At 48.4% G+C, this 20,656-nt stretch overlaps 1 protein-coding gene and 1 long non-coding RNA gene across 2 annotated transcripts; one reads left to right on the plus strand and one right to left on the minus strand.

Annotated features, from left to right (window-relative positions):
• Positions 1-1,317: 1,317 nt before the first annotated feature.
• On the minus strand, positions 1,318-8,751 carry LOC135824587 (uncharacterized). Its single transcript, XR_010554882.1, has 3 exons — positions 8,493-8,751; positions 7,290-7,483; positions 1,318-2,334 (listed from the first exon to the last, which is right to left on the minus strand). It is a non-coding gene; the product is annotated as an uncharacterized LOC135824587 (long non-coding RNA).
• A 704-nt stretch (positions 8,752-9,455) lies between these two features.
• On the plus strand, positions 9,456-12,749 carry LOC135825073 (uncharacterized). The gene has a single exon (XM_065337812.1). It carries the CDS (start codon positions 9,683-9,685, stop codon positions 12,536-12,538), a length of 2,856 nt encoding a protein of 951 aa, XP_065193884.1. The 5' UTR covers positions 9,456-9,682; the 3' UTR covers positions 12,539-12,749.
• Positions 12,750-20,656: the final 7,907 nt, after the last annotated feature.

The following is a 20,656-nucleotide window of genomic DNA, read 5'->3' on the forward strand; positions in this document are numbered from 1 at the left end:
GAGCCCCTAGACAGGTTAAGCATGAACGAACAAATGGGCGATAATCTGTACAAGAGCGACATCAACAGGACTACCATTTCAGTGGAATATGATGCAGGATGACCTGTAAAAAGACGGCAACGTCTGTAGGGATTTCCCTAACAAAATAAGAAATACTACTACTACTACCTTATCACGATAACCCATGATTATAAACCATTAGCCCCATCCCTCACACAAACAAGTCAACAAAGAGGCATCTTTGGATTGAGGAGTGCTGGTTTCGAAACAACTGGTTTGAAGCTCAAAGTAGAGCTGGTGTTAGCTCAGAGCAGAGCTGCTGTTAGCTCAGAGCAGAGCTGCTGTTAGCTCAAAGTAGAGCTGCTGTTAGCTCAAAGTAGAGCTGCGGTTAGCTCAAAGTAGAGCTGCGGTTAACTCAAAGTAGAGCTGCTGTTAGCTCAAAGTAGAGCTGCGATTAGCTCAAAGTAGAGCTGCTGTTAGCTCAAAGTAGAGCTGCTGTTAGCTCAGTAGAGCTGCTGTTAGCTCAAAGTAGAGCTGCTGTTAGCTCAAAGTAGAGCTGCGGTTAGCTCAAAGTAGAGCTGCGGTTAGCTCAAAGTAGAGCTGCTGTTAGCTCAAAGTAGAGCTGCTGTTAGCTCAAAGTAGAGCTGCGGTTAGCTCAGAGTAGAGCTGCTGTTAGCTCAAAGTAGAGCTGCTGTTAGCTCAAAGTAGAGCTGCTGTTAGCTCAACGTAGAGCTGCAATGCTAAATGGATGCAATATAGCGCAAGGCAGAGCCGCAGCAAATAGCTAGATAACACCAGTTGTGAGAGTGGACCCGGTTAGTGGGTACGATAATATTATGATGGTGTGAATAAGTTGGATAGGGAGGGATGGTGGGAAAAGAAACACTGCTGAAGCACGATCCGTTGTCTGGAAGAGCACAACAGGGCAAGCAAGATTCTTTTCCGCAAAAATGGGCTGGTGCCATTTGTGATTACGCAGCAAAACAAAGCGCATGACGTCAGTCTTGAATGCAGTACAAAGCAATGCAGTGTGTGCGCTAGTTCGGATTGTTGCTAACAAGTACTAGCACAGCTAGTACACCATTATAAACACAGAATTTACAAAAACATCTGCGACACGCACCTGGCTACATTTCTCAAATAAATCTGATTGAGGATGGGGAAATCTGAAATATCTGAAAGAGAAGACAATTTTATGACAGTCATGAAATTCTGCAACAGCAAGCTTCAACATGCACAGAATGACCTCCGTATAAAAAAAGTATCACCACCACCACGTACCAGACCACTACTCACATGTTTCCCCGCAGAAGAACATGCATTATGCTAGTGCCATTTTCATCAATGCGTATAATACGGTATTGATATGATGTGAAAGCCATCATTTACATATTGATGTGTTTATGCACTCTTGATATAGGGCATTCCATTGATTGGTGACAGAAAAAAACAAAAGAAATTATAGCAATAAAAACTGCTTTGTGGCAGTTTTCTAAAAAAAGTTATTGTGTTCTAGTCCATGGACCCTGTCTAAAAAGTAAGAAATAATTAACGAAATGTGATAGCCGAAAATTAAAATTTCACACAAAACCTCACAATATTCACACACAGAATGAAAAGCTACATGTAGCAGACCTTTTCCCCTCGTGATCCTCTTTCCTATGCACGCATGTTGCCAATTGTTGGTGCAGTACAAGTTTAATGTTGAAAGCAGCATTTCAAGTGTTGTGATTATTGTGAGGTTTTGTGTGAAATTTTAATTTTCGGCTATCACATTTCGTTAATTTCTCACTTTTTAGACAGGGTCCATGGACTAGAACACAATAACTTTTTTTAGAAAACTGCCATAAAAAAAAAAAATAAATAAATTTCACGGTTCGCGTGAGACTCGGCTGGAAGCCGAGTTTTCCGCATCCGCGAAAACTGCCATAAAGCAGTTTTTATTGCTATAATATATGAACCAGACAATGCGCATGAATGTGACAATGATCTAGCTGTTTGTAAATTGCATCACTCTGTTGAATACAATGCTAAAAACATACATATATGATCAGCATGTGAAAGAATGAGACACGATAACATGTTACGCAGCAGAACATACAGAGGAAAATGATAGGTTTCGATAGCGTGACCAGTAATCTGATCTAGTCAATTGCATGTTAGAACTCGTGTTCAGCGACTGTGGGTTTGCAGCAAAAATCACAGGGCCACATAAGGTGGATACGGCAAGGATATCTTTGGTCAAAATGTTGCTGCTGCCGACTGCGACGTCTGCAGGTGATGGTAATTTGGCAATATCTTTGTTGTTAGGAAGTCCAGCTGTGATGCCGGTGCCTGTAAATTGGACACGGAGAGAGGGAGAGAGAGAGAGAGAGAGAGAGAGAGAGAGAGAGAGATAGATAGATAGATAGAGAGAGAGAAATCCAACGCGATAGTGATTAATTATATTACTGCAAGAGAAGAGGTACAGTATTTTTGGAGACAAGAATGCAATGAAACTGAGAAGGAGAGGAGGTAGCAAACAGAAATGTGCCTTTTAACCTAAATCCCCTACATGCAAGTACAAAATGAGAACTGGCTCAATAAAACACGGGTATGTGTGACACACACACACACGAACATACACACACACACACACGGCGCACACGCGTGTACACACACCATGCACACCTCACACGAACACACACACACACATACACACACACACACACACATGCACACACGCACACATGCACACACACACACATACACAGACAGACACAACCACTAGTCATGGCTGACTTCACACCAATATGACCTAGTAAACAAATGACACACACACACACACACACACACACACACACCCGCACACACACACACACACACGCACACACACACACACACACACACACACACACATGTCCTGTTGAGCCACTGCCATGAAGGTTACGTGGGCCCCGGAGGGGCAGCTGAGAGAGAGGAGGAGCACACAGCCCTGTGACGATCCAGGTGATGCGGTAAGCGAAATCGGCGGGAGCAGGCGCAAACACATGTGAAACCCTGACGGTCCTGAACGGTCGGACGACTACAAGTCCGTGAGCAGCGATGACAGGCGCGGCCACGTGTAGACGCAAAGCAGCGGTCACAAGCCTGGCAGTGAGCGGCGCAGCACAGCGGAGAAGCAGGCAGCGGCAGGGGCGCACCGACTGCTGACTGGGGGTAAGTACACTTGTGCCTTGCCAGACCCCCACGGGACTTCAGCCAACGGCCACACTCTCCACACTGGCATGCAGCTTTCTGCTCCGCAACCGGCTTCGCACGCTCAACCCTACACTTGTGGCGAGTGCAATCACTGGGGCGTGCAAACTGTCGGTCGCAGGTGTAGCAGGTGACGGGAGGGGGGGGGGGGAGGGGGGGATGCTGGGCATCTACCGGTGAGTACGCCGAGGCCAGGTGGAACGCGACTCGCATTCAGCTCGCCATTCCCCCTCAAGGCCGCGAGAAAGAAGGTCAAACACTATACAATCCTTCCAGCGCCGGCGAGGGCCATGAGCCGGGCGCCGCGACGAAAGCGTGCCAAAGAGAACTTGCTTCGGCAGCCGGTGGTCCTCCATCCGAGCAACACGTCTGAGCCATTCAAGGCGGCGGTGCTCCACCTTCGTGCGGATGGTGTCGGGATCACCCCACCTCACTCGTAGTTGGTGATTGGTGATGTGGTCATCCCAGCATTCTTGGCGAGACACTCCCATGATCGAGCGGATGCATCGGTGGTGGAAGACAGAGAGCCGCTGCAAATCCCGTTGAAGAGGCGTCCAACACTCCGAACCGTACAGCAAGAGCGACAAGACACAGGCGTTGAACACACACCTCTTGATGTGAAGGTCCAGGTGCTTGTTGCCAAAGATGGACTTTTGCAAACCGCCACACGCTCGGGAGGCATTCGCAATGCGGGAGTCAACATTGCGGGATGAACGGCCGCCGCTGTGAATTACCGAACCCAGATACTTGAATTCGGTGACACAGACAATGTCGACATGCACCAGCTAGACTGAGGGGTGCGCGGTCAGCAGCAGACACATCAGCACCACCAACCAAAAACTTTGTCTTTGTGGCACTAACCGCGAGGCCAAATTCGGACGCCGTGTTGTCAAAGATTGTCAATGCGACCTCGGCACCAGCTCTTGATGTAGCGAACAATGCCGAGTCATCAGCGAAGTGAGCCTCCGTAGCGGTAGTGACAGGGTCGGTGCGGTGAGACTTCCTGTAGAGGTTACCAGTGTCAGAATTGTGCAAGAAACTGAAACCAATACCAGGTACACCACTAACGCGCTGCTGCCATCTGCTTACCACGCCCACATGAACATGTTAAACAGCACGGGCGCCATTGAGCAACCCTGGCGTAGACCATTATGAACGCTAAAGGGATCTACAGTTGTACCACTCATGCGTAATATAGCAGCCATTGAGGTGTGAAACGACTTGATCACCGCCAGCATGGGTGAAGGGACGCCAGCTCTAGCCCATACCTGCCAGAGACACTCACGAGGAACCGAGTCGGAAGCTTTGCGCAAATCGATGAAGACAAAGAAACCCGTGGTTTGATGTTCTACTGTCTTCTCCAAGAGTTGGCGGATGGTAAATATCATGTCAGAGCATGATCTGCCACGGCGGAAGCCACACTGCGATTCCGGGAGGAATTCTTTCGCCAGAGACTGGAGGCGTAGCTGAATGACTCCTGCTAGTGCCTTGCCTACGACATCCAGCAAATATCCCACGCCAGTTATCGCACCTGGAGAGGTCACCTTTTTTCGGTATTGGCACCAGCATGGCATCTACCCACTCCTGGGGGACACGACCCTCACGCCACACATCGCCAAACAGCCCATGAAGGCTGAGGAACAGCACACACACACACACACACACACACACACACACACACACACACACACACCCACGCACGCACGCACGCACGCGCGCGCGCACACACACACACACACTACTAAAGGCGCTCAACAATTCGGTCTTGCGGAAGAAGCAGAAAGATAATCAACAGAGAACAGAGAAAAGATGCAACTGCAGGGATAAAGTTAACTGCCCAATATGGAAACTGCCAGATCCAGTCAATCGTATACAAGGCCAGCGTGACAGAAACCGGAAAAGACGAACAAAATGAGTACCTCGGCCTAACGGAAATGACGTTCAAGAAGCGATACGACGGACACATGACGTCAATGAGGCATGAGCGAATGGAGAAGAGTACCGAGTTGTCGAAGCTCATCTGGGACATGAATCGCAAGGATGCCGGGTACAGCATCAGTTGGTCAGTTGTCGCCCAAACACCAGCATACTCCAATGCCACCAAGCGCTACCCTCTCTATCTGCGTGAGAAGCTAGAGATCTTGCATGCTGACAGAAGGGTGAACATCAACAAGCTAGTGGCCAAGTGCAGACATGACAACAAATTCTACCTATCTAACTTCACACCTCCAGTTACTAGTCAGTTACATAAACCAGGATTACACCTGATGCCTGATGTCTGGCGCTGATCTTGCAAGTACATGCATAGAATCACCGCTTGACCTTATTTGCGCTGATTCCACTAGCACCTCACCACACTATATCAAGAACACTCATTGAGTTTTTGTAATCATTGCTGTCTGATGACCGCCACAGGCGTGAAAATCCGAGTCACAGCCAACCCAAGCTCCGTATCCCATTCTATTCTTTTTGTAGATTATATCTTATACAGTCAGACCTCGCATAACCGCACACATCTGTTTTCCACAAAAATATCCGGATAGGCAAGGGAACACCGTTTATGTTGGATGCATCAAGTATACTGTATATTATAAATATGTAACCAGCTACTTTCTTCCGGATGGCGAGGGATCCGGATAAAAGAGGACCGGATAAGCGAGGTCTGACTGTAGTAACAATAGCGGATCAAGAGGGGAAGAGATCAGGACTAGCGCCAGATACCTGCCTAATCCACTCAGCTGGTAAAGCCATGCAAATCGACCAACAATACATTCCTGATGTACACCACACCGATCATATCGGAATAAGGGGTCGTCCACAAATATCGATGTTTTTTTAGAGAAGAGATTCGTTCGTTTGGGGGGGGGGGGGAGGGGGGTTGAGCCCTGTTCGTTCGTTTGGGGGGGGGGGGGAGGGGGGTTGAGCCCTGTTCGTCTCGTCTTTGCAGAAAAAAATATCGAATTCTATCTATGGACGGGCGCTGTTCGAACATGTAGTTTATGACCTACACAATGTGAAAGTCGACCTCGTGAGCATAGCCATGGCAAGGGTGTGCGACCGTGGCAACATAAACCTAGGTGTACGGTGAAATTAGAGTGGCAACTGGTCACGTTTCATGAGGAAATTGAACTCCATCAAAAAATATCGATCCTTGCATAAACAGGTGTATGTTCGTTTTGAGGGGGGAGGGATGGGGTCTGGGGAGCAATGAACAAATATCGTCTTGAAAAAAACATCGATATTTACGGACGGCCCCTGAGACGGCCAAGACAGTTACCTATGCACACCCTACACTTGCTGGGGTAACCAGCGAAGTCAGCATGCTGCTTTGACATAAGCAGACACTAGAAGCACTGGTACCATGAAGTTTTACACAAGCACACACACACCTGGTCCTGGTCCTGGTAAACACTGCCATTACGGTCACGTGGCCCCTTACGGGGCCGACAATATAGAACGACGAGCGGGACCATGTTCGAGAGAGCCATCTCCAGCGGCTATGGCTCTGGCTTATCATCGGAAACGATTCCTCTCACGGCTGCCGCTAGAACTGGTCCATCACTCTCCACAACAGAGCGAACATTCCATGAGCCAACGCTCAGAGTCGTTCCAAGTCGTCGTCTTCGTGCGGTAGTTTGCTCCACTCGCGGGCTTGCAAAGCCTCGCGAAGGACTCCGAGGTGGGGGCGACGAGGAGAGTGTCGGCATCGTAACTATCCGACCAAGTCTCCTGTCGGTGAATACCCCACCTCAGGCACTGTTGGCCTGGACGGCTGGGGACACCCCAGGCTGTCCACAACGGCGAGAACAAGCACGGTCGGAGGCCAGAAACAAGAGCCCGGAAAAGTACAACCACACACACACACACACACACACACACACACACACACACACACACACACACACACACACACACACACACACACACATGCATGCGTGTGTATGCATACAGACACAGACACACACAAACACAGACAGACAGACAGAAACACACACACACACACACACACACACACAACGGCATTGAATTTGCAGAATGAACAATGCACTCACCAGGTATGGGTGATCACTTGCTCCTCGATCTTGCCTGTTCATATGCTATCTACTCAAACCTCTTCAACATGCGCAGTCTGTTCAGCATTAGACCTGCGGCTGTCACCCTTAGCCTCTGCAATCTTGTCTTCTGGCGCATCAGCCTCAACTGCACTTGTATTCTGCGTTAATCATGGCAAGGAACACTGCTGCCTCTGTACAGCAATACAGAAACAGTAACACAAGTTCATGTCACTGTATTGAAACCATATTCATCTCCATACAAGCAAAGGATACTACTGTCTTTTTGATTCAATCCCCCACCCTCCAACACACACACACACACACACACACACCTGTGATAGGCAAAGTTAGGCGGATTCGCGGCCGCATCACCTGACGTGTTGGGGAACACAAACTCAGTATGGTGTCAGCACAGTTCATTGCATGTAAAGTGGCACTTGCCCGCATCACCATGATTGAGAGAGCCCCGGACACCCTCCCCCCCCCCCCCCCCTGTTTCCAGCACAGGTTTTGAACTGGGGACTTCATGATTCACAGGCAAGCCTACAAATCCATCGGCTATACGCGTTGGGTCGTAAAAATCAAATCTTTGCGAGTGATTCTTTTTCCCAATTTTGCATCCCACATCAAATCGCGAATGTAGGCGCACACACGAACATGCACACACACACACACACACACACACACACACACACACACACACACACACACACACAAACACACACATGAACACACACAGTCACGTTTATTCAAGAGTGGTTGACCCCTGCTATGGCAGGTCAGGGGAATCGGACACATTACGGTCACTATGGTAATGACCGTACCACTCTTTGCACCGAGTATCCCGTGAATCATTAACATGCACTTCACTGGGCTCTGAATTTCCAAAATGTTCAAGTCAGGCATACCTCCCTGACGCGTATAATGTACTTCAGACGGCTAACCGTACCCGGCACACGAAATTGCCTTCCGACGCCACTGCAGACACATTACGTCACTTATTATTGACAAACAAGTTTAGAAAAGATGAGTTTGGACGCTTCTTGCAGCTTTATTACTTATGCAATTATGTTGTGGCCTAAGAGCCACACTTCAAATTACACTGCTTTCTACACTTTACTCAAAATTCTAATGGAATAGGAGACAAAATCATACCCAACGTAAAACTAATCTCATTCAATTCCAACAATTGAAACTAACTCCGTATAAACAATATCCGCTGATCTGGTACGCACATCTCCAGTCTCAACTCCATTGTGTGATACGCCAGCATCAGTGACTAATGATTAGCGTGGCACTTGCGTAACTCATCGGAATGCAGAGCCACCAGCAGTTCTCACGTAGCACTGCAGCGGTTGTACTGCAGTTCCAATCATTCAGTTCATGCTACTACTAGCGTCTTCATCGTCAACAACAAGACTTAGTAGTTGAAGTAGACACAAACGTGACAAAGGACAAACCTGTCCGCAGATTGAGTGCACAATAATGAATTATTTTTCATGACGACACAAGGATCCATAATCCGCATGCCTTCTTCGGCGCTCGAACACAGCAAAGTCTGGCCCGGTCAAGACGACCACAGACCACAGTCGGTGTGCCTGACAGTACAAAACTGTTTCAGACAGTATCCACTAGTAACTATTAATTTTGTAGATCTACCAAACCAAGTACAATCATGTAGATCTACACATGTGTAGATCACATCGTAGTCTCACTGTGACATATGTTTTCTAATCAAAATACCAAGAGAGAAAGTGAATATTGAGTCCGGTCCGGTTTGCAACCTACCGGCATGCCCTATTTGAAACCGTCGCCTTCTACACTCAAACTCACTCAGAGTCAGACTCAGGCTCGGCGCAGTGCTCAACCCGACTGCAGCAGGAAGTGCGGCGCAGACTGTTCAGTGCTGTTCAGTGCCAGTGCCAGCGGCAGTACAATGCCAATGGCCTAGAGATACTAGACTAGAGTCTAGTGCATGTGCCACTCCACTCTCCAGTGCATGAACCCGCGATGAAGTACCGCGTAGATCTACCTACCATACCTATAGGCTATGTACGCGTAGACTTGGCATTGGCCGGATTTTTTTGGCGACGGCTGTCAGTGGTGAAGTAAACAGAAAAACAAGAAAAGCAGCAACAGACATAGGCTGATTGTTGCCGTTGTTGTGACAAAGCCAGCTTTGAGTTCGAGTGTTACGGGACAGACAAAGTCCAATGACTTTGACTGTTGTCAAATTGCGTGATATTGAAAATAACATTAGCTGAGTTTGGAATCTACCAGTGTTCATTCGCGGCTGAAAACCAGCACCACACACACTAGCATTGAATTGCAGGAATAGAAACAAGGCAGTTTTACGATTGTAGGCGTAGGTGTGTGAGCCATTCAGCGTCATGGCGAGCAAAGCGGAGAACAGCAGTCGTTCTGAAGCAAAGTGCTCGAGTCAGGATAGCGGTGAACCCGCAGCGAACGGGTCTGCCAGCGCACAAGCAAGTCTTGCCTCTGGTCGAGCAGATCAGGTAAGAAACATACCCGAGGCAGTGTGCAGGTTGAGAGATTTGTTAGTTGAGAAATATGTAAGCGCTACGGTAGATATGGGAGAAGGCATGGTTGAGGAAGGGCTCAACGAACCCAGGGTTTCAGACGTGCAAGTGAGACTGATCATTTTGTCGAGACCCGAGCTCCGAGATCAGTTCAGCAGGACGAATTTTGATTCGATTGGCGACGTGTGGCGTGTGGAACATGTTTTCACACAGGCGGCCACTAGCTTGGAGAATATCTCGCTAGAAAGTCTCTTCGATCTTGATAAAGAGCAGATGCTGGAGTTCTCTAGCGGTGGTCGAACCTATCGCATCTTGGTTGTAGCCAGTGCTGGCTGCGGCAAAACATTCGCCTTGACCAAAGTGGCTCCATTGAAATGGGCCCAGGAAGAAATGTGGACGTCGTTTGACCTGGTGGTAGCGCGAAAGCTGCGACACAAGGAGGTGAGAAAAGCAAGGAATATATGCTCTCTGCTTGGTGTGGAAGAGCTGGGAGAGTTTACGAGCGACGAGCGCAAGAGCATCGATGGCTTTGTACGTCAGCAAGCGCAGCGAGTGTGCCTAGTATTAGATGGGCTTGATGAAATTCGCCTTAGTGAGTGTAGTGGCTTTGTTCGTGACATCATCAACGGGTCTAATGTGAAGGGGCTTCGTCTGGTAGTGACGTCACGGCCGTGCGTTGAGCTACTGAGCCTCTGTGATCAAAAGCAGTTTGATCGGCGTGTGGAACTTGTGGGTTTCCGGCAGGATGATGTAGAGGAGTACATCGAAAAGGTGCTGAGATCAGCGGAAGAAGCATCGGCACTGGTAACGGCAGTACGGCTTGACCAGAACCTTGCTAGTATGATGGCCACACCATTCCTGGCCATGCAGACGTGCAAGATCTTCCACTGTCGTAAACGCACGCTGCCCCGTTGTCTCTCGGATATCTTTGAGATGATGACCATCCAAGTAGCAGAGCGTCACACCGATGAGCCGTACAAGAATTGGAATACGATCCCCGCTCGTGTGCGGTCCCTCATCCTGGATCTCGGAAAGTTCTCTTTTAGCATGCTGAGGAAGCAGCAGCTGATATTCACTGATGCTGACCTGGAGGCACGTTCGATTGCCAGGGAAGCAAAGTCACTGGGCCTTCTTGTACTGGCCGACAACAGCAGCAGGGATAAGGACCGGTTATGGATGTTCAGCCATCTGACATTACAAGAGTCTCTGGCTGCTCGCTACGTGGCTGTACACAAGACAACAACATTGGCACATGTTGTTCACCTGGTTGAGTCACTGGGACCCCAAACCAGCCACTTACGCACGTTCTGGATGCTGCTGACGGCTCAGCTGGATGGGGAGAAGGCTGACTGCTTGATCAACGGTCTACTTACGCGGGTAAAGTCAGAAGAGAGAGACGAGCAAAACTGGGATGGTGAAAGTGAAGGTTTGGCTGACACAGCGGCACTGGAAACTTTCCCACTGGATTTGCTCGAGCCCCTCAGCGCCGGATTAGACCAGTATGAAATACATCGCCTATCTGAAGAGTTGCTATCCGACAGAATTGATGGACGAAGTGGCGAACAGTATGTAGAGAATCGCAGCAAATACGGTCGATCGTCTAGCGGTGAGCAGTTCCTGAGTACAATGTTGCTGGCTTGGGTGGACCGGTGCCCGGACGCAACGCCTGCTACACTGGCTACTGCTCTCGGACGCATGGGTAAAGAGGTACTCGCACAGTCTCTTACTGCTAAAAAGCCGGATAAGCCACTGTTACAGAACAATCCCTTTCACAACGATATAACAGAGGAGCATCGCGGAAACTTGCATCTTGCCGTGCTTTGCTATGCTGAGTATTCTCATCACCATGGCAACGACACCCATCCCATGTCCAGTATTGCTGCTGCGTTCCAGTGCATGGGTGTACGGATATGGGGTACCTACCATCCTGCACTCATGCGTGCCTATGATGTAGCCATCAATGTCCACCACAGCAGTGTGAGGACTGTTTACATCCGTTCCCTGCAGCCCAACCACCCAGTTTCATTGCCAGCATCGTTACTCAAGTGTAGCAACATCATCGATCTCCTTTTAGAGAGATGTAGTTGGCAGTGGCAGGAGATCCTCCTCGTTATCAAGTCCTCACACCTACAACTGGAGAAGATCTGGGTGGTTTACGGTGATTTTAGTGATGCTTCCAGGAGCAGTGTAGCATCACACCCAGTCCACACCCAGCCAGCACAGGCTACACGCAGTGGAGAGGTAACAACGTCAGAACAGGTCACTGGCAACCCCGCACTACTCCTGGCCAACGCACTTGCCGACGTTCCCCGTCTCCAGGAATTCACCCTGAGCAATTGTGGCGGTATTGACCAAGAGGGTCTGCGCATGATCTGCACAGCACTGCATAGTGCATCACATCTGTCTGAAATACACATCTGTCAGTCCCACTGGGCACACTGCATCAACGTGCTAACAGAAAACCTGCACACTGCCTGGCCATGCTTGACGGTGCTAGTAGTCGGTGTTCACGAGGAGCCACTGCACTGTAGCCTAACCGACGATGATGCCACTGCATTCCTGCATGCCATCAACAGCCATACCTCACTGCAGAAACTAGCAATCTTCGCCAACCATACTGAATTGGCCAGCGTGGACGCCTGCAAACGTCTCTTCAGCAGCAGTTCCTATAGATCTTCCTTGGACAAGGATCTCTGCCTAGAATAGTGACAGTAGTACCGTAGCTATCTTGCCAGTACCGTCACTTAATGATGCAGAACTAGACACATAGTCGGTAGTAATTCCACATTATCCTGAAACAGTCTACTAGTATGCAGTGACAGATTATGTAAGAGAACAAAACAATTTAAAACTGTACCAGTACAGATTGTGTACCACTAGCAGTACCCATAGGCCTCGACTCAACACCTTGTCAGAGCCCCCCCCCCCCCCCTGTACATACTGTGCTTTACAACCCCCACCCCCCCCCCCCGCACAACCCCCCCCCCCCTGTGTACATACTGCCCCCCCCTGTGTACATACTGTGCTTTGCACACCCCCCCCCATTGTGTTTGTATATAATTTGTAGTCCACACATTCAGTTGACTGATATGTAACCCTATAGCGCTCATTCATATTCCTAAATAAACAGATAGCCTGTCTATATCCTGTGTAGATCTCCATCTCACAATCCAATTATACAGTCATCCACCCTGACCCCCCCCCCCCCCTATCCGCCGATCTTGCCTACATGCAACATGCTTTTGACAGATACACGTACTAGTGTAGATATTTGCCATTCCCACTGCACGTGTCCTTCAGGTCATTGAGCTATGAGACTAGTAACTGCTGCTATTCAGACTGTACATTGATTGTGTGTATGCGTATTCTATGCACTGTGTGTTTTGTATATGTGTGTTGGGACGGTGTGACCAGCCCATCAAGATTCTATGTCCTTTGGTGGGGAGATCAGCTTTTTTGAACTGTGGCATTGTCCTCGAATTTGGAGCGACAGCCCAGGGCCGTTCAAATACACGGCACATAAATGGCCTGTTGATGTTGTGTATCATAATGATTGGGAGTGCATTTTTTTATTTTTTTATTTTTTTTATTGAAAAACCACAAACCTTCAGACATGTGAATGTGCACATGATATACAGTGTACATACGTATGTATCGAGAAGGCAGCACGGAAACGGCAGTGGTGGTGAGGCCTGGGCAGCTCGTCCGACCGTGGGTCTCGGAGTCAACACTGGGCAGACGCACCGGGGGGGGGGGGGGGGTAGCTTAGGAGATAAGGGATGAAGCCAGCATGATCATAGTATGTAATGCATATGCAGAAGTAATAATGATGTTAATCTTAAAAACAATAGTGCGGTGGACCTGCGCAGAGGAAAGGCATCATGGACATGATCTACGTGTATAACATAATAATAATATAATAATTAAAAGTGAGCTAGGGCACATCATACACACACATATGCGCATGTTCAAATAGGAGATCAACCTGATAGGGCGTTCACCGGCCTTGGGTAATCTTGAAATAAAGATATTAATTTTATTGAAGAGATTATTATCATACGCTCGCATAAACACCACATACCAACCATGTGCACCCACCCCCACACACACACACGCGCGCGCGCGCGCACACACACACACGTGCTCGCACGCACGCACACACACACACACACACACATACACACACCACACACACACACACACGCACACACATACACACACCACACCACACACACACCACACACACACACACACACACACGTACACACAGACACACACGTGCACATTCACGCAGACGCGTAATCATACATAATATTTGTGCACAGACTCACTCTCTCACAGTAACGTCCAGAAAACCACCACGCCGAGTCCCTACAGCCGGTCGGTCGCCCAGTCCCAGTGGCTCGAGCGCAGGAATCGGTGGACGCTGCACTTGAAGGACTGCAACCTCTTCTGGTCGGGCTGATCCAGGAGGTGTTGGCGAGGCAACTGGTTCCAGGTGTCCAGCACTCCTTCAGGGAACGACCGGCGGACGTTGTTGCGAGAATTGGCTGGGATATCAGACTGCAGCTGGTAGCGGTGGCCGGCCGCCACCCGCGCCTGCTGCCTGGTGTTGGCAGGATGTTGGTCGTGGTCTGGTACTGCTTGGGAGGGGGGCAGCATTCGGGTTAGCATCTGTGGGCCTGTCAGGTAGTGGATTTTGTAGAGATAGCAGAGAGCAGCCACTTTGCGCCGGAGTTCGAGGCTTGGCAGATATGCGCCTTCGCCGATCAGATGCAGGGCTCTCCGCTGTACAGCATCGAGTTGGGCCAGCACCGTCTGAGAAGCACCCATCCAGACTAGCATGCCATGCTCTAAGACTGGGCGAACAAAGCCGTTGTAGACCGTGAGACGGCAGCCAGGGTCAAGCACTGCTGAGGCCTTCTTCAGGAAGCCCAGTCGCTGTGTGGCGCGCAGGGCTGACTGTCGAATCTGCTGGCAGAATGTCAGTTGACTGTCGAAGGCTATCCCAAGTAGCTTCAGGCACTGGGTTTCAGGAACCATTTCACCTTGGAATGTGACCGGAGGGCAGTCCCAGGGCCGACGGTGGTGGCTGACGTGGAGTAGGTATGACTTGGCGGGCTCGAATGTCACTCGCCAGGTCGCACCCCAGGCAGCAAGGGCATTGACGGCGGTCTGGAGATCATCACAGTCAGCTGCGAGGTTGCCGAGATACCGGATACACTTGTAAAGCGTTGTGTCGTCTGCGTACGTGGCAAGGCTGGTCGATTGGGGAAGGTGGTCCTCAGCGTCATTAATGTAGATCTAGAAGAGAGTGGGCCCCAGGATGCTTCCTTGAGGCACACCTGCTCGGATGGCGTGTGTGGCTGATGTTTGTCCACCAACTACGGCCCGGATCTGGCGGCTCTCTAGGTAGTTTTTCAACCATGAGATCAGGTGGCCAGTCAGCCCAAGGCATCTGGCCTTGTGAACGCATGCTGTGCAATGTAGCCATAATTTCATGTTGGTTGCTTCAATGTGTACAATATTTGCCAAAACATCCGGCCAATGCTGCATGTACCGTAGGGGAAGTATACCCTAAAATCAAATTTTCACCAGTTGTAGTCTTCGGGGTGCTGAGTCGAATGGTCTTGGTCCGAGGAAGCTGAGACGCTCCCTTCCTACTTGAATCCCAATCGAACTCGCGCACTTCCACCGAAACTGGGTGACTGCGCCCTACTAGATGGGGATTTGTATGCAAAATCTCACTAAAAGCGCCATTTCGTTCTTATAAAAGCACAGATGACCACGATTGGCCCATATGTTGTAGTCTTTTGGACGCTGAGCCGACTGGTTTTGGTCCGGAAAGGCTGCGATGCAGCGCTCCTCCTTTATTCCCAATCGAACATGGTTGAATAAGCGGTCACGTGCTCCTGCGTACACCAGTCATCTGGTCACCGTGCCTGCAGGGTACAACTTACTAGCCTGTTTGACCTTTTTTCGGTGCAGTCCTGTCACTCGAGTTGAACTCGAGTTGAACCTTGGTGTGAAAGTTGTCGCCTGCTGGCGCGGTGACCAGGTGATTTGGGCACCCAGGAGCACGTGACCGCTTGTTCAACCATGTTCGATTGGGAATAAAGGAGGAACGCCTCATCGCAGCCTTTTCGGACCAAAACCAGTCGACTCAGCGTCCAAAAGACTACAACATATGGGCCAATCGCGGTCATCCGTGCTTTTATAAGAACGACATAGCACTTTTAGTGAGATTTTGCATACAAATCCCCATCTAGTAGGGCGCAGTCACCCAGTTTCGGTGGAAGTGCGCGGGTTCGATTGGGAAAAAAGAAGGAAGGGAGCGTCGCAGCTTCCTCGGACCAAGACCATTCGACTCAGCACCCAGAGGACTACAACTGGTGAAAATTTGATTTTAGGGTATACTTCCCCTTTAACTATCATGTGCAGCATTGGCCGGATTTCTTTGCCATGTACATGTATAGTACTTGGCATATACAGTCGTCCCTCTCTAATCCGGCACCTTTTGCAACGGAATTTTCTGCTGGATAAACTAGGGTGCTGGATTATCAAATCCTGCCCTCCAACCCGGCCCACCTGTTAGCATTATCTGTTTGTGTCGAACATCAAAACGTAGGGATTTTCTGTGTCAAACCAAGTACTTTGTGGAATGCATGTCTTTAACATACACTTGGGAATATCTTATGCACTGGCATAGGATATTCCCAAGTGTATGCTGCTGGAGGCGGAATTCAAGTGCCGGATTAAAGCGTAGAAAATGAACTGAAAAAATCCGTTTTGCCAGAAAGTGTGCTGGTTTGCATGGGTGCTGGATAAACAAGTGCCGGATTAGAGAGGGACGACTGTACTAGGTGGTGGTCGCATGCTTTTGTGTGTGTGCGTTGGGGGGGGGGGGGGGGGGGGCATGTGTGTTTGTTGGGGGGGGGGGAGGGGGTGCATGTGTGTGTGTGTGGGGGGGGGGGGTGGTGCATGGGTGTGTCTTTGTGTGTGTGTGTGTGTGCATGCGCCGACAGTTTAGCGAATGGTTACGTGCATGGCATGGTGCCTTGTCATCACTATGACACACTTCATTGTGTGCAGGGGAAAGGGTGCTTGTGTGTGTGTGTGTGTGTGTATGTGTGGTGGATACCAGGCTAAAATTAGTGGCGGTCAATTCATCAGCCTTGCAAGCTGTTGAATGGTGTAATCCCAGCACAAGTGGCTATGTCTAACATAGCTGTTCGCTATCATCGCTTCCGCGATGGGCAGGTCTGAGGTCTGAGGTATGTGTAGTTTACAGAATGGTTACATTCTATCCAGTGAGGGTCGTGGCATACCTAGGATGCCCTGGAACAGTGACCTGTTTCTGAGATTCCATAGAAAATTGTTGTCAAAGTACAGCACTACGTACATGGAATAGCAGTGTCAGTCCATGGAGTATTCAGTGCAAATAATTGACACACTCCCACCATTAGCCATTGGCGGACTATGCTCGGCCAATCGTCAAATTATGCTTTTGAGTATGCCACAATTATGCCAACGAATATGCTGAATTATGCTCGGTTCCACTATGTTTTCACGATGTACATAGAAGATTGAGAAACCACGCATACACACACGGCCATGCCCTAAGCATAATTTTTGTCTAAACCGAAAGATTATGCCGACCTTACACGTTGGAATCCGTATAATATACATAAATAATATTATTATGCCGGAGCATAATTGTTTGACGATATCCCAAGATTATGCCAAATATTATGCCGGCATAATCCGCCAAGGGCTACTCACTATACTGCAATGTGAACCATCTGTCCAGTCAAGTGAGGATGTGTTGCTTCTCAGGTTCATACTAGTCTTCATGTCAAATTAGTGGATGGTACTGGAAAGGTTGTCATGGTGATTGGGAAATCCCCTCATTACACAATCCACTTCTAATTCTCTGGTCTACATGCAATCAAGTAATCAAGTAACCATGGTTACTCCACTGTCCGAACAGTGCTGAACACCCATAGACTAGTACTAGTAGTAGTAGTAGTAGTAGTAGTAGTAGTAGTAGTAGTAGTAGTAGTAGTAGTAGTAGTAGTAGTAGTAGTAGTAGTCGAGCAGAACCGTTCACACAAAAGGGAGAGGGGAAATTGTGTTGCAAATCTGAGTTTCAAGTATTACTGCGATATACTACGATCATCAGGCAAGTTGCCTGGTGATCGTAGTAGCTAGAGGGGCAGCACGGCCGGGTGAGGATCTCGGGTAGACGGGAACAGAATAGTACCCGAAGTCGCAGATGACATCATGTACACTACAGTGCACTCGTACACAAAATACTCCGCACGTCTACCCAGTGTGTAAGGGAAGGGGTGCATTGTGGTGTTACCATGGAAACATTAACCGGTCAGGTACCCGTGCTACACGTGGAAAACTACCCGAACCCGATACCCGAAGAAACTGCTCCCAGCCCAGCACTAGTGGTAATACGTGAAACTAAGATTTGCGACACAGCTTCCCCTCTCACTTTTTGTACATGTACATGTACATTTTCTTGACTAGTATAATTTCCCACTACATGTAGCAGCTATAATTGAACTGCGTCTGATTGCCCTGGACCGCCCTCCGACTCCTTTCACATCATCACCATGCAGTATTTAGAAAATTTTCATAGGAATTTGACACGAAATCAGAGAAGCCGATACTAAGTTCTATTTGCCCCGGGGTATAACTTTACTGAGATTGGGAACAGTGACGGGATATGCAAGAGTATGTGTATTGGCAGGGGAGTCGAACACGCTACGGTCACTACAATATTGACCATACCACTATTTGTCCAGGGTATCCTGTTAAAAATCAATAAAAAGCACTAATCTGGGCTCTTCATCTGGGAAATTTTCAGAGAAGGCACCCCAACTCGTGGCTCCGTTGTACTTTAGATGGCTGAGAAATACCTTCTCGACGCCCCTGATTGACCTCGGAAATATCGTTGTTCATACTGTCCAGAAAGGCACACACACACACACACACACTGCATAAAGCCCCCCCCCCCCCCCGACACACACATTGAATACTGTAAAACCTGAAAGTCTAACGAGGCACAAAGTCTAACGTTTTAACGACCAATTATAATTATTTGAAACTCGGGTATTGAGCCAATAATAAAAGTAGAAAGGAAAAGGACATATGGAAACGAGTTAAGAGTAACTCTCCATCACTGTAACTAGATACTATTATACAGTCAGAAAGTGCAACAACTAGGCACAAAACTGACAGAGTACTGAGACATTCGACGTCCTGACACCTAGCTTCAACACATCTCCGTAGCGCTAACCGACAGCCTTCCAACTTGGAAGGTTCAAGGTTATGGAAAGACCAAAGAGGGGAAGGCAAGCGCAACGAAAACGAGCACAAGCTACAGTCCCAACGGAACAAAGAATGTCGATTGTCACTGCACGATGACGAGACCAGTAGGCGATTTGACAAAGCGGTCTAACTACAATTCGAAGCAGCAAAGCAGCACACCACCCAACTTGGGTGGGTCAAAAATATCAAAGATAAGTTAAGAAGGGGGAAGCTTTGCGAGAACGAATTGTACAAGCCGAAATCTAAACTCCTACAGTACTCCTCATGCATGACATTGTGATGGACTAGTTGACTACAAAACAAGTTGTTTCACACGACGTACGTTTCGCCGTATGGTTCGTGACGGCTCATCAGGTGTGCAATTTGAAACTCGGGTATTGAGCCAATAATAAAAGTAGAAAGGAAAAGGACATATGGAAACGAGTTAAGAGTAACTCTCCATCACTGTAACTAGATACTATATACAGTCAGAAAGCTAAGAAAGGAAGCTAGGTGTCAGGACGTCGAATGTCTCAGTACTCTGTCAGTTTTGTGCCTAGTTGTTGCACTTTCTGACTGTATATAGTATCTAGTTACAGTGATGGAGAGTTACTCTTAACTCGTTTCCATATGTCCTTTTCCTTTCTAATTATAATTATTTTTTGTTTTTTGAAAAATACGTTATCGCTAGATGTCTGTGTGAAGATGCGCATACAGATGGGTGGCCAGGTAGCCATCGTTAAATTTTCTGCACGTAATCATGCCAGAATTACAAAAACGTTAAACTTTTTGGTCGTTAGACTTTCCGGTTTTACAGTACCCCCTATGTTAGACATAGCAACTTGTGCACACAGAGACACGCACACACAACCGAGAACAGTAGAAAAGCAGTGTTCTTGATCACACGACACAAGAACCATGTCAGAATAGCACACAAATACACTGTCCAGATAAGAAGCAAATCATGTGTATGTTAACTACAGTGTTAAAAGCAGCGGCAATTGTTTGCCACATCAACGAAATCCAAATATAGAAGGCAGTCGTGGAGCGTCGACTTGAAGATTTCAGCATGCCAGACTGAGGTATGCCAACTGTATAATATCGCCTAGAACCAACATGTCCAAGTAACAGAGAACTTGGTGCGGCCTACCAGAGATTATAGCCTTGCACGGGCATTTCCTACTAACGGGATATCGCCTAGAACCTGCATTTCCGAGCAAACGGTTAGAAATGTGTGTCCAACGCACCTCAGGAGAGATGTCGTCAACGATAACTATATTCAGCCTGTGGTGCATTATGAACCAGCCAATGCGCATGAATGTGACAATGATCTAGCTGTGTGTAAATTGCATCACTCTGTTGAATACAATGCTAAAAACATACATGTATGATCAGTATGTGAAAGAATGAGACACGATAACATGTTACGCAGCAGAACATGTAGAGGAAATTGATAGGTTTCGATGGCGTAACCAGTAATCTGATCTAATGAGGTTCTCCATC

This window comes from Sycon ciliatum, chromosome 9 (assembly GCF_964019385.1).
Source record: "Sycon ciliatum chromosome 9, ocSycCili1.1, whole genome shotgun sequence".
NCBI lineage: Eukaryota > Metazoa > Porifera > Calcarea > Leucosolenida > Sycettidae > Sycon > Sycon ciliatum.